This window comes from Berghia stephanieae, chromosome 5, assembly GCF_034508935.2.
Source record: "Berghia stephanieae isolate SIO BIC M18660-M18661 chromosome 5, UCSD_Bste_1.3, whole genome shotgun sequence".
In the NCBI taxonomy this organism is placed as follows: Eukaryota; Metazoa; Mollusca; class Gastropoda; order Nudibranchia; family Aeolidiidae; genus Berghia; species Berghia stephanieae.
In genome coordinates, this window is record NC_088364.1 from 69,927,416 (window position 1) to 69,944,488 (window position 17,073).

At 36.2% G+C, this 17,073-nt stretch overlaps 1 protein-coding gene across 1 annotated transcript in view; it reads left to right on the top strand.

Moving 5' to 3' along the window:
• The window catches only part of LOC144973515 (uncharacterized), a 40,665-nt gene extending 30,255 nt beyond the window's left edge, over positions 1–10,410 (top strand). The window contains exons 4-5 of the mRNA XM_078916025.1: positions 4,281–5,838; positions 8,605–10,410. Coding sequence (XP_078772151.1) covers positions 4,281–5,838; positions 8,605–8,731 — 1,685 coding nt within the window. The 3' untranslated portion in view covers positions 8,732–10,410. The remainder of the gene's footprint in view (positions 1–4,280; positions 5,839–8,604) is intronic.
• The last annotated feature ends 6,663 nt before the right edge of the window (positions 10,411–17,073 follow it).

Genomic DNA, 17,073 nt, shown 5'->3' on the forward strand with positions numbered 1-17,073 from the left:
ATCATCATCATCATCATCATCATCATCATCATCATCATCATCACCACCACCACCGCACCACTACTACTACTACTACTACTACTACTACTACTACTACTACTACTACTACTACTACTACTACTACTACTTCTACTACTGTTACTACTACTACTACTACTACTACTACTACTACTACTACTACTACTACTACTACTACTACTACTACTACTACTTCTACTACTACTACTACTACTACTACTACTATTACTACGACTACGACTACTACTACTATACTACTACTACTACTACTACTACTACTACTACTACTACTACTACTACTACTACTACTACTACTATACTAATACTACTACTAACACCACGACTACTACTATTACTACTACCATTTACTTAAAACGTAAAACACCCTTTTCATTTTTGTATAATTTTTATTTTTTTATTTTTTTTGTTGGTCTTTTTTTTTCTTTTTTTTTTTTTGCCTCGCTATGCCTGTCCCAATACCAAAATTGATGCAAATAAGCTTCAGAAGACTGTAGTTTTCATAAATTATGTTTTCGAATTTTTGAATTCATTGTTTGATAATATTTTGACATAACCCCCTATTTTCTATTTTATTTTAGTTACTTTATAGCTGTCCTGCGCCAGTGCTTGATGCATAATTTTTATATTTCAATAATTTGAAAATTTAAAAAAAAGTTAAAATCATTGTCAAACTTTTCCTGTTTTGTTTTTTGTTTTTTTTTTTTTTTTTTTTTTTATTTGTGTGTTTTTTGTTTGTTTTTTTTGGGGTTTTTTTTTTTATACTGACTAACTTTATGCAGTTTGAACAAAAATAATTCGAATTGAATTTGACCTATGTCCCCTCTCCAGTTCGGTTTTGGCATTGCCCAACTGTTCTATGAAAATGCTAATCTCCCCGTAGAGATGGAATTAGCAGGAACACGTATGGTTCAATTGGTGTAATTAATCATTATAATAATAATAATAATAATGCAGACCAACCAAGCGTGAGATCGCTCTTGCGGCATATTTCATATGGCCGAACCAGTTGCTTTTCATTTTTGTACAATTAACAAAACGGGAGGAATTTTTACGAGACTGAATATATTTCAAATTATTATAAATTCTCAAACAACAGGCCTGTTCATAATAATTTTTTAGATCAGCCGACAGAAAACGTTATCGAGTCAGGCAGGGCGAATCTGACGTTGAAAATAGAATTTTTTAAAGTGTAATAATTGTGATGATGGTGATGACGACGATGATGATGATGATGATGATGATGATGATGATGATGATGATGATGATGATGATGATGATGATGATGATGATGATGATGATGATGATGATGATGATGATGATGGTGCTGATGATGATGATGATGATGATGATGATGATGATGATGATGATGATGATGATGATGATGATGATGATGATGATGATGATGATGATGATGATGATGATAATGATGATGATGATAATGATGAGACACGTTGAAACAATATGATATGATAGAGAGATAGGAATCAAAACTCAATTTCATCGGTGAACAATTTATCCTAACTCATGTTTTAATCAAGTTGAACTTAAAATTCTATTTTGATGTATTCAGGAAACCTAACCTTATTTAGCATTTTATCCACTTTCGAATTTCACATCGGCGACCTCTTCTTCTCCTGTCGCTCCAGTTGTCGTTTTTCTCTGCATTTATTTTTCTATTATTCTTTTTCTTTTTTTTTTTTTTCATTTTTGCGTGAATTCTTTTGAATATGTTCGTGTGTGTGTGTGTGTGTATGGGTGTATCTGTGTGTTTGTATTTTATCGTGTGGGTTTTACTCCCCTTTGTATAATATTGTTTGCTGTGTGTCGACGCCTTGACTAATACGAAAAGCTGTCTGTCTGCAAGGGAAATAATTCTAGCTAATTTCCCACGTCTGCAATGCGTTATTTGCACGAATGGATGGCCATTTTATTGAATCAAGGTCTGTCTGCCCAGTCAATCGAAAAACATTGGCCTGTACCTCATTAGGTCATAAATATGTGTAATTGTGTAAAACCACACTATAAAAAAATAAAGAATAAAAGTTTGTAGCAGCTTTAAGAGCAAAACAGATATATGTAATATTGGAAAAAATCAAAGAGCTTTTATATTCAGCAATATCCACTGAATGGGAGCGATCTATATTCATATTTCAGTCCAAACAGGTCAAAGGCCAGTGTCGCTTGACGTCTCTTGACTTTGCCATAAGAGAAAAAATGTTGCTGTCTTGACTCCTGTCCCAATAACTTAACTATTAATCGTCGATTTCTCGCAATAATAATAATAATAATAATAATAATAAAATAATAATAATAATAAAAATAATAATAATAATATAATAATATGATAATAATATAATATAATATATAATAATATAATAATAATAATAAATAATAATAAAATAATAATAATAATAATAAAGAGAAGATAGATGAGAGAATGATATAGAATGAATAGATGAATGATGATGATAAATGATGAATGATGATGATGATATGATAAGATATAAAAATGATGATTTGTTGATGATGAATGATGATGATTTATGATGATGTATGATGATGATAATATATAATTATAAGAAGAAAGAAGAAGAAGAAAGTAGAAGAAGAAGAAGAAGAAGAAGAAGAAGAAGAAGAAGAAGAAGAAGAAGAAGAAGAAGAAGAAGAAGAAGAAGAAGAAGAAGAAGAAGAAGAAGAAGAAGAAGAAGAAGAAGAAGAAGGAGAAAAAGAAGAAGAAGAAGAAGAAGAAGAAGAAGAAGAAGAAGAAGAAGAAGAAGAAGAAGAAGAAGAAGAAGAAGAAGAAGAAGAAGAAGAAGACGAAGATTTAGAATAAATAAGTAAATGAATAAATACATATATATATAAATAAGTAAATAATAAATAAATAACTTTAAAAAACATCATATTTTAGTTTTCTCGTGATGAAAATATAAATATTCTAATAAACTAATTATATAATAAACATTTCATATTCAACTCCTTTCACTCTTCCACCCAAATGATCCACAGATAAGATGTACTTAAATCCTTTACCTGTTTTATTCGATAAAACCCCCGAGTCGCATTTTTGTTATTGCTGTCTCCGTGAAAGTAGGTCTGTATTTGACAAAATAAATTATTAGAGAGAAAAATCATTCTCGTCCGTAAAGGGTTAAACCATTCGTCAACAATGGATTATGGAGCATTCAGGGTGTATGGGTGCAGTTAAGCGGATAATCGCATCATCGTTCTAATAATAATTATTGTCATTGTTGATGTTAGCACCGAAACCAATCAAAAAAGATGGCTGCCTGGAGGCAAGGGACGTAATTCCGGGCAATTTGCCTCCGGCTGCAATGTTTTATTGTGTATAATTCAATTGGACAATGGATTTGCATTCCAGCAGACCAGAGCCGTCTACAGCTTCCATTTTACGTCAGAGAAATGAGATATAAATGGAATTATGGGATTGTAGCAGAATAATTCTGTTTAGTTTTATGTGTGTCTGTCTGTGTGTGTGTGTACGTGTGTGTGAGTGGGATATATTAAGGTCATACGTAATATAACTCTTTCTGGCGTAAACATCTCTACACACAGACGGGTTTAAGTCAATAAAACGATTACATTTATTCATACAACGCTTGTCCATTGTAAACACCACGTTCAAAGCCCTCCACAATGTGTGACTTAACATCTCAAATTGGTATTACATCGGAGTAAATTAGATCCAAAAATTTTTTTAAAATATTACAGTTTAATGTTTAGTTTTAAAAATGATATAAATATACAAATTTTGTTTACCGTACTTAAATAAACTAGATACGATGTTATGGCAAAAGGTAATTTTCGTAATATTCGCCACAGAAATACCCCAATATTACGAGTAAGTTATAAGGGGAAAACTAAGAAAAAAAATAGTTTTCACTATTTTTCTGGGTTGAATAATGAAAACTAAACCAAAACATGACAATCTGGTGTCAATGTTAAAGTAGCTAGTGATAGCTTTTTACAGTGTCGAAAAAGTGTGGACAGTATTGACAAAGTGTGGAAAACTTTGGCGTTCGTTATTTCCATCAGTTAGTTTCAAGTGTGTTCGTTTTAAGTGTAAATGACTGCATGGTTTAAATTTCTGTCTTGCTATTTTGTCACTGATTGCAAAAAAAAAAAAAAAAAAAAAAAACACAAAAAAAAAAACAAAAAAAAAACAAACAATAATACTATTAAGTTTCGTTTTATCAGTGTTATTTTTTCACCTATTTCAGATGACGAGCAGTTCATTTGCATACACTGTGGTGAGATGTTTGAGTTCCCATTTCCTCTAAGAGCACATCTAAAATTCAAATGCGCATTTGCATCTGAGGAAAATCTCTATTGTCCACGAAACGGTCTTCCTCAATTGTCTCCTGGGTCATTTCGTGTTGACCATCGCCTGCACTCTCAACTTAAAACAAAGGACGGTGGCCATCTTACTATAACTGAGATACAGAACGACATTAGCGACAAGGAACTCAAAGACCCCCAACTCATAAAATATTCGGATGACAACCTCAGAAAAAGCCCAGTGATATCCAATAACCGCAATAAATTTTCACCCCTTCCTTCAAATCACAGAAAAAGACATAGTGATGATGATGGAGAAGATAATAAATCTACAAATGTTACCCCGCCCCCGCCCAAGGTCAAAACACCAACGATAGACAGACCAACAACGAAGAGAGACTCTTTAATATCTCATTCAATTGAAAACTTGAGTAAAAGTCATGTCAAAACAACGATAATTGTAACAGACGAAGAAGATCAACAACAAGAAGAGGAGAAACCGAATCTTCAAACTAACCACCATGGCAAAAACAATCACAACTTCAACTACCATCTCGCCGCAATACATCAAACAGAAAATGCTAGCGCTTTCAGAAAAGTAGAAAAATCGCCCCATCGTAACACGAGTATGAATTTCTCCGATTCTCGATCATCACCAGAATCGTCCATTGCATCATCGTCTCCACCACCATTATCAAAATCTGTCACACCCCCGAGGACAATACGACAAGGAACAACCCCACCACCTTCTGCACACGCTGTTTCGAGCCCTACCTCTCACATAAACTCAAGAATATTCGGGCACACAAATGATGTAAGCCTACGCCACAGTCACAAAGAATCGTCCCATCTCTCTTTAGAACCTTCCACGTCTTCATTCGTCGCCCCAACCAATCGCCCCATAAAACCGATAATCCCCATCCCTTCAAGCGGCGACAAGAACATTCTGTCACCAATGGCAAGCTCGTCTCTTATGAATATGTATATGCCACGAATTCCAATACTACCACCACAACCATCACCCTTACGACTCCCACCCACAGCAGTTTCAGGCCTCCTGGGTCAAACTACTTCCGGTACAATAAGCACTTCTGTTGGAGGAGGTGCAAGTGGCATAAGAGGAAGTTCAAGAATACCCATGTCAGTTCCGGTGCCCGTTCCACATTCAGCTTTTCCAACAACAGACCAAATTCCCCCAGGATTACTTGAAATGTGTCGAGCAACTATTCCAACAGTCGGGCCTCTTACTGAGTCGTTTGCAGCTAACATTAGGAACGGCAATATCCAGGCCACCCTTAATAAACAGGCATTGTTCGCCGACCGCCATATATCTAGTCTAGGATTTTTAAAGAGCACCAACCCAATGGTTGAAAAACTACTGCAGACGACCAACCCAACGCTGTTGTCTTCTCCAATCAACGCAATGAATCTCTCACAGAACTGGTGTGCCAAATGCAACGCAACTTTCAGGATGACCTCAGATCTAGTCTACCATATGAGGTGATTTTTCCCCTTATTTATTTTCAATGTTAAAAACTTTCTTTAAAATGCCCTTTTCAAAACATTTTTGACTGATCTAGATACCAATGTTAGACATCTTTTTAAAAATGTTTTTGTAGTACTGTGTCTCATTCCTTCAACCGAAGGATTTGTTATATTTAAAATATGCAAATTAAATACAAATTACTTTATGGGCCATGGCCCATGACAGGGTCTATGGCAGGGGTGTCAATATATAACGGAGCCCAAAGTCTAATGAGAACCAGGGCTAGAGTAGCGAGTTTTAAAAAATATACAATGGAATCCTGACAAAGTGAAGACCGTCGGACAAGAAAGATTGGTTGACTTTAAGTAATGTTTGCTTTATCCATTATCAATGGAATACACATAGAAATAGAAACTTTAATAAAAAACCCAAAAAATCTTGAGCTTTTATATAGTGCAATATCCACTTAATGTGCTCAAAGCGCTTTACAAGGGGTCCCTGGCCAACAGCAACGTGTAACACGTAGAACAAGACATGACGCCTGTTAGGCGATATTACAATTTTTTCCGACAGAGACAACGTTGTTAACGACCAGGTACTCACTTTACACCTGAGAATGGTGAGAGAATGTGAGTAAAGAGTCGTTTCCAAGGACTCAACTATGCGCTGAGCTTGGCTCGAACTCAGGACAACCAGTTTAATATTCATTTTCACACTTGAATTGAGTAGGGTTATTATTGATTAGAACAAGAAAGGAAAAACAACGGTCTCTCATATAACCTCAATTGTGTTGGAAGAGACCTAAAGCAACAAACAAACAAACAAGAAGGGAAAAACATGAGTTTGCCCTAATTGTAAAGCGTTTCGAGCGCATTTAGTCTATATATATATATATATATATATATATATATATATATATATATATATATATATATATATATATATATACTAGTAAAAAGCCCGCAATTTCGCGGGGAAAGAACTATTTTCATTCGATATTGCCAGAATCATTTTCTTGATTAGCTTGATTACGATTAGATGCACATTTTAATCGATGTGCTTGTCGTCGCTGCCATGCTTTATTCGGCATGATTTTAGTTTATCAGTCAGTAGATATCAATATCAATAAGTCGCAAGTCTTTACCACGCTTTACTTGGGAGTGCTTTGCACTACCTTCAATACTTCACAAATTAAAATGGCGGCCGAGAATCAAAACAATGGTCAAATTAGGAAATTTTAAACTTTCACAAATCTATCATGGTTTGTTCTAGAGTTTTTAAAACGCTTTTATATGATGAAAAATTGAATAAATAAAAGCCTGACAAAAGATCAACGGTGAAAATACAAATTGAATGAATACTGGGGATGTAGGAGCTTTCGGAATGTCTCCCCTTTACTTATGTGAGGTCAAATGAAAATCTGAAGCGGACGCGAAAAATATCAAGTCCCCGAATCTGTCTACTTTTGGTTTGTTCGGGCTAGAAGTTAGGCAGAACCAATTGACAGTTTGCCGAAACGTTTAACTAAATAAATCCCAGGGCAATAATTATCACATCGATGGCATAAAAACGACAGTAATATCAGCAGTAATATTAGTTGATGTTGTTAATCGATGAAACTTGTTTAAAATTTCTGTAAATCCGAATACCGTCATGTGATCAAGTGAATTATATCACTATGAATGCCACGATTTGCTGAAAAATGCTAATCTGACAGTTCCTAGCAAACACACACCCCCCCCCCCCCCCCTACCCCCTTGCTCAGGAATTTCTCTACTTGATGGACACCCTCCCCCCCCCCCCCTTTTTTTTTTTCTTCCACGCAACCACATTCCAAAACACACACATACACATGTATACACCACATACACATATAAACACACTCACACAAATAAACATACACGCAATGAGAACACACTACTACATAACAACACTGATCACCGCTAAATCAACACAACGGAAGCAAGGACTCTACTGGACAGATAGAGTTGAGGGTGTGGCCATGAGATGTTAGTGTCTTCGGTAAATTTTTTTATGATATCTGTTTGACTTAACGAACTTTCAAACTGACTTTAAATTATAAAAGGAAATCAAGTTATCTGTTTATATATCTGTAAAAAATACATTTCTATTTTTCAAATCTTTCAGTAGAGTTGTGCGCCGTATCAATTTTTTTATTGACTCAAATAAGCACAATGTTCTCCACAAGGCTATATTTTTTTAAAGAAAGGATATATATATATATATATATATATATATATATATATATATATATATATATATATATATATATATATATTATATATAAATTCTAACAATGTATTGGCTATGTGGTCTTGTGGTATGACGCTTTCGGATCGGAAGGTCCTGGGTTCGAGCCTCGCTCGGCGCATAGTTGAGTCCTTGGACAAGACTCTTTACTCACATTCTCTCAACGTACTCAGGTGTAAAAATGAGTACCTGACCGTTAACTCCGTTGTCTCTGTCCGAAAAAAAAATGCAATATCGCCTAACAGGCGTCATGTCTCGTTCTACATGTAAAGTGTTGCTGTTGGTCAGGGACCCCTTGTAAAGCGCTTTGAGCATATTTGGTGGATATGCGCTTTATAAAAGCTCAATATTTTTTTTGTTGGCATCCAACCTCTAACTACGCACGCGTAATGGGCCAAAGTCTAATCATTGTAATAATTGGACTTGGCCATTGACTTTAATTCATGATTTATTTTATAAATCAAATCGTTTATTTTATTCTTTTTGTTTTTTTTCCCCTATGAACACAGATCTCATCACAAACGAGAGTTTGACCCCATGAAGAAGAAACGGGAAGAGAAATTGAGATGCAACATTTGCAACGAGACTTTCCGTGAACGGCACCATCTAACACGTCACATGTCATCGCACGCATGACATCACGACTCTGCGATGATATAAAAGAGATTTTACATTATCGTCGTTGTTAAAACTGAACAGTCGTGGGGTATACACATACCCTTAGCATTCTGCTCTCTGAGAATAGAGACACACTCAACAATGAGTCTCACATATCTCACGAAAGGGTAAGGTGGTGGAGTGAGTGGTTGAAGCATTGAACTGACACCCCAGGTTCGAGCCCAACTGCTCGTGCATTTTCCCTTTTTTTCTTGGCAAAATTTTAAATCATTAACTCACTCAACCCTAAAGATTTTTGCTACTTTTCAAAATTGGAAAAAATGTATTAAAAATCAGCATGTGCATAGATAGTTTCATCCAACTATCATTAACATGTCAATGTAAAAACTTTTAAAAAACATAGCTTTGGTGCTTCGCCTATAATTTGTCTTAGAAAAACTTAATAAATAGGCATGGGGGAAAAGTAACCAGGGTAAACTACAGATATAGCCGGTGCTAGGATTGAGTGAGTTAATCCACTATTTTCTTACTTGGACATCATGAGCGATTTTTGATGACATCAGATGTTTCCTGGATTATCTGTACTATTTTCCTTTCTTGGAATGTCGCGCGGAATGGTGTAATTTTCTTTTTAAATCGCAACTTAACTCATTTTTAGTCGACTCAAGGCATGTTGATTGGATGGCTTGATGGCAAATCGTGCCAGTGCCACAAAAAGAAAAAAAAATCGGAGGAAAATCATTATCATCATTACCATAGTCATCATCATTACCAATTTCATCACCACTACCACCACTATCATCATCACCATCATCGTCATCATAATCATCATCATCATCATCATCATCATCATCATCATCATCATTATCAATATCATCACCACCACCACCATCTTCATCATGATCATCATCATCATCTTCAATATTATCATAACCATCACCACCACCACCATCTCCATCATCATCATCATCATCATCATCATCATCATCATCTTCAATATTATCATAACCATCATCATCATCGTTGTCGATGTTATACAACCATCATTACTCTTAAGAATAATAGCATTACCTCACCCAGCAGCATTCAATAAATGTTACAAAACTCTTCTCCAAATGATTGGATAATGTATACAATAATATTGCTATTTATGCATTGCTTTTAGGGAAAATACTCATACCATCCGCCAATCTGATATAGCGTACCAAAACACAAAACTATGTATAACCTTGAGATATGAAGTGAGTAGAAAAGTGCCAGAAGACAATATAGAATAAAAAATTTTTCGCGGCGGTGGTGGGGTTTGAACCTGCGACCTTATTGGTACGACAACTCCGCCTGGCAGGTGAGAGCGTGGCTCTACCGTGTGAGCTATCCACGAACACAAAAATATTCGTTTCAAACCCAAGTCATATTTCTAGAGCTCTCTCTCTCTCTCTCTCACCCACTTCTGGAGATCGCCGGCTCGCTCGCCACACAACCATCGCGAAGTTATTTTTGACCAGCAGTTAAGCTTAATAACCAATATTCTCAACACAAACATATAACATAGAAACGATTGAGACATTGAGTATGCTCCGGTATATGGGGTGAATTTTTAATTCAGAAAAGTGAGTGGAGCAGGCACTTATGTTGGTAACAACAAGATATGAAGTGAGTAGAACAGTGCCAGAAGACAATAGAGAATAAAAAAAAAATGTATGTATAACCTTGAGCGTTTATAGATAGAACGAAGTTGACCTCACTCAAGTCTTTGTTATTGTTTTTTGCCATTCGCGTTTCTGAGTAATTCTCACTTAACTGTATTAACCAGACTATAAACGTTCAATGTTTCACATAGTTTTGTGTGTTGGTCCGTTATACTTCCGGATGGCAATGTTGTGAGGTTCTTCGCCAAGCGCATACTATCTATAGTCTGATTGATAGAATTTATTGAGTACTAGTCATTAAAAAATGGTTGTCTAAAAACAATAACAAAGAGCTTAGTGCCATTAACTTTGTTCCTTCTATAATTCGTATTGTAATTAGTGACTTTATAATTTATTCTTAAATGTAAATCATTATTCATTCTTTGAACTAATAGATTAAATGAATTAATATAATATATATATATATATATATATATATATATATATATATATATATATATATATATATATAATATATATATATATATATATATATTTATATATATATATATATATATATTATATATATATATATATCTGTATGGCCCATCGCCTCAGTTTTCTGAATGGAAGCATATTACGTATAATATCATTTTCATAAATTTCATAATTTCGACATGAGTTCAGTGCTAATGATACGTGCCTGGTGTCACATTGATATAAGTGGACTATTTACTCACATTGTCTCACCTTCCTCATGTGTTAAATGAGTACCTGGTCGATAACAGCATTGTCTCTGTCCCCCAAAAAAGTGCATATATGTATCTTAACATCGCCTCACATGCGCCAAGTCTCGTCCTTCGTGTTTAGTATTGATGTTCTTTGGGAACTCACATTGTCTCACCTTCCTCAGGTGTTAAATGAGTACCTGACCGATAACAGCGTTATCTCTGTCCAAAAAAAAAAGTACCTACACATATGCATCTTAACATGGCCTCACATGCGTCAAGTCTCGTCCTTCGTGTTTAGTATTGATGTTCGTTGGGGGACCCCTTGTAAAGCGTTTTGGGCGTATTTTGAGGATATTGTACAATATAAAAGCTAAAATGAAAATAATGATGATTGTAATATATAACACAACTAGATAGTCATTTGCGGTTTTCAATGTTACTTAATTAGAATCAGAAAAAGTGAGTGGAGCAGGCACGGCACTTATGTTGATAACAACAAGAGATGAAGTTAGTAGGAAAGTGCCAGAAGACAATATAGAATAAAAATTTCTCGGCGGTGATGGGGGTTTGAACCCGCGACCTTACTGGTATGACAACTCCGCCTGGCCGGGAAGAGTGTGACTCTACCGTATGAGCTATCCACGAACCCGCGACCTACTGGTACGACAACTCCGCCTGACCGGGAAGAGCGTGACTCTACCGCATGAGCTATCCACGCCGTACCAGTAAGGTCGCGGGTTCAAACCCCCGTCATCGCCGCGAAATGTTTATCCTCTATTGTCTTCTGGCACTTTCCTACTCACTTCATCTCTTGTTAATTAGAATCTTTAACTTCCATTTTCTAAGGCTCTGTCTACAACTACATCTTCTCCCTATTTAAACCCTTCCCATTTGTCTTCCATTTTTCTTGTGTACTTTAAATTGTAAATCTATAACGTTTTTGACTATGTGCGGCTGTGTCATGTCTATGATGGTCTTGTGGTATGACACTCGCTTTCGGATCGGAAGGTTCTGGGTTCTAGCCTCGCTCAGCGCATAGTTGAGTCCTTGGAAAGGACTCTTTACTCATATTCTGTCACCGTACTCAGGTGTAAATTGAGTCTCTGTCGGAAAGATTGTAATACTATATATATATATCAACATAAGTGCACACATTATGTGCTCTTATATTGATAATAACAAGAAATAAAATGAGCAGAAAATTGTCAGAAGACAATAGAGAATACAAACTTTGCAGCGATGGGGGTTCCTACCCAGGACCCTACTGTTATGACAACTCCGCCTGGCCGCGAGGGAGATGCTCTGCAATCGACGTCATCCAGATGATGGCCATATTATGTTTTGATTATAGGTAAAATTGTTTCTTTAGTTTCACCTGAAGTATTGAGGGAGTGTCTGTGCTTGAGTGAGTCTGAGATATAATAGAGTGACATTGTAATATAACTTGTAATGTTAATCATTACCATGACAATCTGAGAGAATAAATTTTATGAAATTATTATGTTCATCGACGCTTTATTATTATTTATTTATTTCAGGAATAACGATTCTGTGTTTCATTTGACTCGTTTTTTCTCTTTCGCGTGTGTAAAAGTTTAATACAGTACTCGCTGTATTCTAGCATGATCTCGCTGGGTGGGGTTTCTGACCTCCCATAGTGGGCAGGGGGGTACATATTGTGTCTTATATCACCGTATACCTGTTTTCCAACATGCTTTCTGTCTTTGTCTTGGAATGAGATTACTTGGTTTTGTCCTGGCCGGAGTCCTAGCTGGGAGGGAAACAAACAAATGCTAGTTATTGTTTTGGGAGATGATATTTTTTTCCTTGTAAATAATCTCTCTGTTATGTATTATTATATTTGTTAATTTGAATTTATAATGTAAGCATTTGAGTGTATTCCTCTTTTTTGGATTTTGTGCTCGTGTCCGGATGAGACTTAAAGGTGGTCTCAAACTAAGTACTTTGATAGTGTGCTCTTGGAATCTACATCTGATCCCTATTTGTTCCCAGTTCCCCTATGTCTTACTTTTTCTTGGGTGCTTTATTTGTAATTCTAGAACTTTTTACTATCCCATTTTATTCCTTTTTACTGGCGCTGATATAACCGTAATGTGTTGCAAGCGCCGTAAAACCATTAAAAACAAAAACATAGCATGATCTCTGGAGGATCCGAAAAGCGTGCTAGCTAGAATCCGAGCGTGCTAGAAACCTGATGCTCACAGGAGGCAACGACTTATTAATAATTTATTATATAGATACAATAGGGAAGATAAGTCATGACATCAAAAAAAAAAAAATTAATTTTAGCTTTTATATAGCGCAATATCCACTAAATGTGCTCAAAGCGCTTTACAAGGGGTCCCTGGCCAACAGCAAGACTTAACATGTAGGACGGGACATGACGCCTGTTAGGTGATATTATAATTTTTTCGGACAGAGGCAACGCTGTTAACGGCCAGGTACTCATTTTACACCTGAGTACGGTGAGAGAATGTGAGTAAAGAGCCTTTTCCAAGGACTCAACTATGCGCCTAGAGAGGCTCGAACCCAGGACCTGCCGATCCGAAAGCGAGTGTCATACCACAAGACCACATCTAACCCTCTACTCGTTTGGTTCCTAAATCATTGAGAGTCCTTCGGAGTTCTAATAATGGATAAAGGTGGCATAAAATAATTCAGTAGCAAAAGTATGTCAAGGGAGATTCTTAGGATTACGGGATGTAAAATATTTAGACTAGAAAATCAGATACCATCACGCTGACAGCAAAAGATGAATTACACAAGTTATGTATCCAGTCCTAAGAAAGAGAGGTTTTACACTTCCATTGAAATAGGAACCAGATTTTTTTTTGACATCACACTTTTCTTCCCTTTGCGGTCACCCAGCTCCAGAGTGCTGTATTGTAGAGCGTGCTGAAATTCGGCGTTTATCCGTCGAGTACTGTAGTTCCATACCAGGATTCTAAGAAGATTAAAAAGATTATTATTTGACTAAAGCAATTGATGATGTGCATTCAGCCAAAAAACTCACAACATCCACCAGCCGAATATAACGTAACAACACACAAAACTATGTGTTTTGTTTTTCATGGTTTAGGGCACTCGCCACACATTTAGGTCATTTCAGCAACAGTTAAAAGGAAGGAAATGGATAGTAAAAAGGGTATAGATTTAAAAATAAAAAGTCTACAAGAAAAGTAAGACAAAGGGAAAAGGCCCAAATAGGATCAGAAGCAGATTCCAAGAGCACACTATCATTGTGCATAGTTTGAGACCACCTAAAAGACTCATCCTGACGGAAGCACATGTCCCCACTAAGAGGAATACACTCAAATGTTTACAAATCATAGGTTTAAAAAATACATTACATAACAGAGAGATATTTACAAGAGAAAAAATATAATCTCCCAAAACTATAACCATACGTTCGACTGTTTCCCTCCAATTTTTTTTGGTTTGTTTTTAAGGGTTTTACGGCGCTTGCAACACATTTAAGTGATATCAGCGCCAGTAAAAAGGAAAAAAATTGGATATTGAAAATATTGTAGATTTACAATTAAAAGGACTTAAAGAAAAAGTAAGACAGAGGGGAATGGTTCTAATAGGGAACAGATGTAGATTCCAAGAGCACACTATCAATGTAACTTAGTTTGAGATCACCTAAATGTCTCACCCAGAAACCAGCGCAAGATCCCACTAAGAGGAATACATTCAAATGCTTACATTATACATTCAAAATAACAAATAAAACAATACATAACAGAGAGATAATTTACAAGAAAAAATTATCATCTCCTAAAACAATAACTATGCATTTGACCGTTTCCCTCTTAGCCAAGCTCTACGGCCAGGGCCAGGACAAAACCAAGAAATCTCACTCCAAGACAAAAACAGAAAGCAATTGGAAAACAGATGTAGGAGTATAGAAGACACAGTAAGTGACCTTCCTGCCCACTATGGAGATCAAGAACCGCACACAAACAAACGTGAGTTTTCATATAGCGCAATATCCACTAAACATGCTCAAACTCAAAGTGTTTTACAAAAGGTCTCTAGCTAACAGCAACACTTAACATGTAGGACGAGACATGACGCTGTTATTGTTAGGCGATAATACATATTAATTCAGACAGAGACAACACTGTTAAAGGCCAGGTAATCATCTTTCAATCGAGTATGGTGAGAGAATGTGAGTAGTAGTAGTAGTATGGGTACACCTCTAAATTCATTTCGTCAACCCAGCTTCGAAAGTCTTCCTCTGCCCTAAGAACTGTTTCATAGCCACCTTCAAGTTTAGTTACTGCACAGTGGAGGACGATGTGATCGCTGGTGTCTGGAGCTGCCTGACATTTCCGGCAGGCATCACTGTGTCCAAGTTTCCATCTGCACATATTTGATGCAGTTCTGCCATGTCCTGTTAAGAGGCGATTTGAGGAAACCCAGCATTTCCTGGCGTTGTGGAATGCAGGCATTATTTTAGTGGGAGTAGAGCCTTTGAAAGGCCTCAACTATGCGCTGAACAAAGTGGGATTTGAACACTCAACCTCCAGTCCGGAGGCGAGTGTCATACGACTAGACCACAAAGCTGCACAAAGACAGCAGCAGTGCCTCTCCAAATCGCACATTGGCCTCCAATAAAGAGCACTCTACTGTCTACTCTGATAAAATGAGTACACCTCTTGTCCTTGTAGACCCACACTTTATCCTGTCGTTGACAATTATTCAATTACTTGTAGTTGTCCTTCAGAGCCATATCAGACTCATGGAGCCAGAGTTAATAAATACCAGTTTCTATAGCGTGAAATGGTTTTTTAAAAATGTTTTTAAGGGTTTTAGTTTTACGGTGCTTGCAACACATTTAGGTTATATCAGCGCCAGTAAAAAGGAAGAAAATGGGATAGCAAAAAGTTCTAGAATTACAATTAAAGCACCCAAGAGAAAGTAAGACATAGGGGAACTGGGAACAAATAGGGATCAGATGTAGATTCCAAGAGCATACCACCAATGTATTTAGTTTGAGATCACTTATAAGTCTCATCCGGACACAAGTACAAAATCCAACAAAGAGGAACACACTCAAATGCTTACATTATACATTAAAAATAACAAATATAATAATACATAACAGAGAGATAATTTACAAGGAAAAAAATATCATCTCCCAAAACAATAACTATGCATTTGACTGTTTCCCTCCCAGCCAGAACTCCGACGAGGGCCAGGAAAAAACAAGTAATCTCATTCCAAGACAAAGACAGAAAGCATGTTGGATAACAGATATAAGGGGATAGAAGACACAGTATGTACCCCCCTGCCCGCTATGGGAGAGCGTGAATTGGGCAATAATAATTGCTTGCTATCCTTTGGATAGGATGCTAGTCTGTCGCATATTACTTTCTATCTGATCTAACAGCCCAGCAACCACTGCTGGATTGCCAAGGGGGTCAGAAAAAAAATCTCGACTTCATCCGAGATCCATCTCAGTCCTTTTGCGTGTGAAACGAGTGGTCTACTATATGAGCTGTTGAGACCCTCTTCAAATATTTGATGGATTGGTTTGTTCATATCTACCAAACAAGAGGTTTTAAACAGGTAAAAAGTATGGAAATATAACTGCACATTAAAAAAAAAAAAGAAAAGAGTAGGATGTTGCTGCTGCTGCATCTTGTGAAATAAATTCCATCAGAATCTGGCACTCTGTTACAGTGAAAGACATAACCAGTCGGAAGGTGAAAAGGTTTGAACTGAAATATTGCCTAGTTTAGTTAGGTCAATTTTTATCCATTTCTTGTCATACGTGATTAAATCAACCCTTTTTGTACATCTTCGGGAAAAATCAAAGCTTATTTTCACCTCTAAATATTATTTACAGCTAGTCAAGTTGAAAAAGTACATCTGAGCATAACTTCATGAAAAATCACCCGATTTACTTCAAATTAAGATTAAAATACTCTGGAAAGCACATTCTTTCAGAAAATGCAAAATAATGCAAATCCTA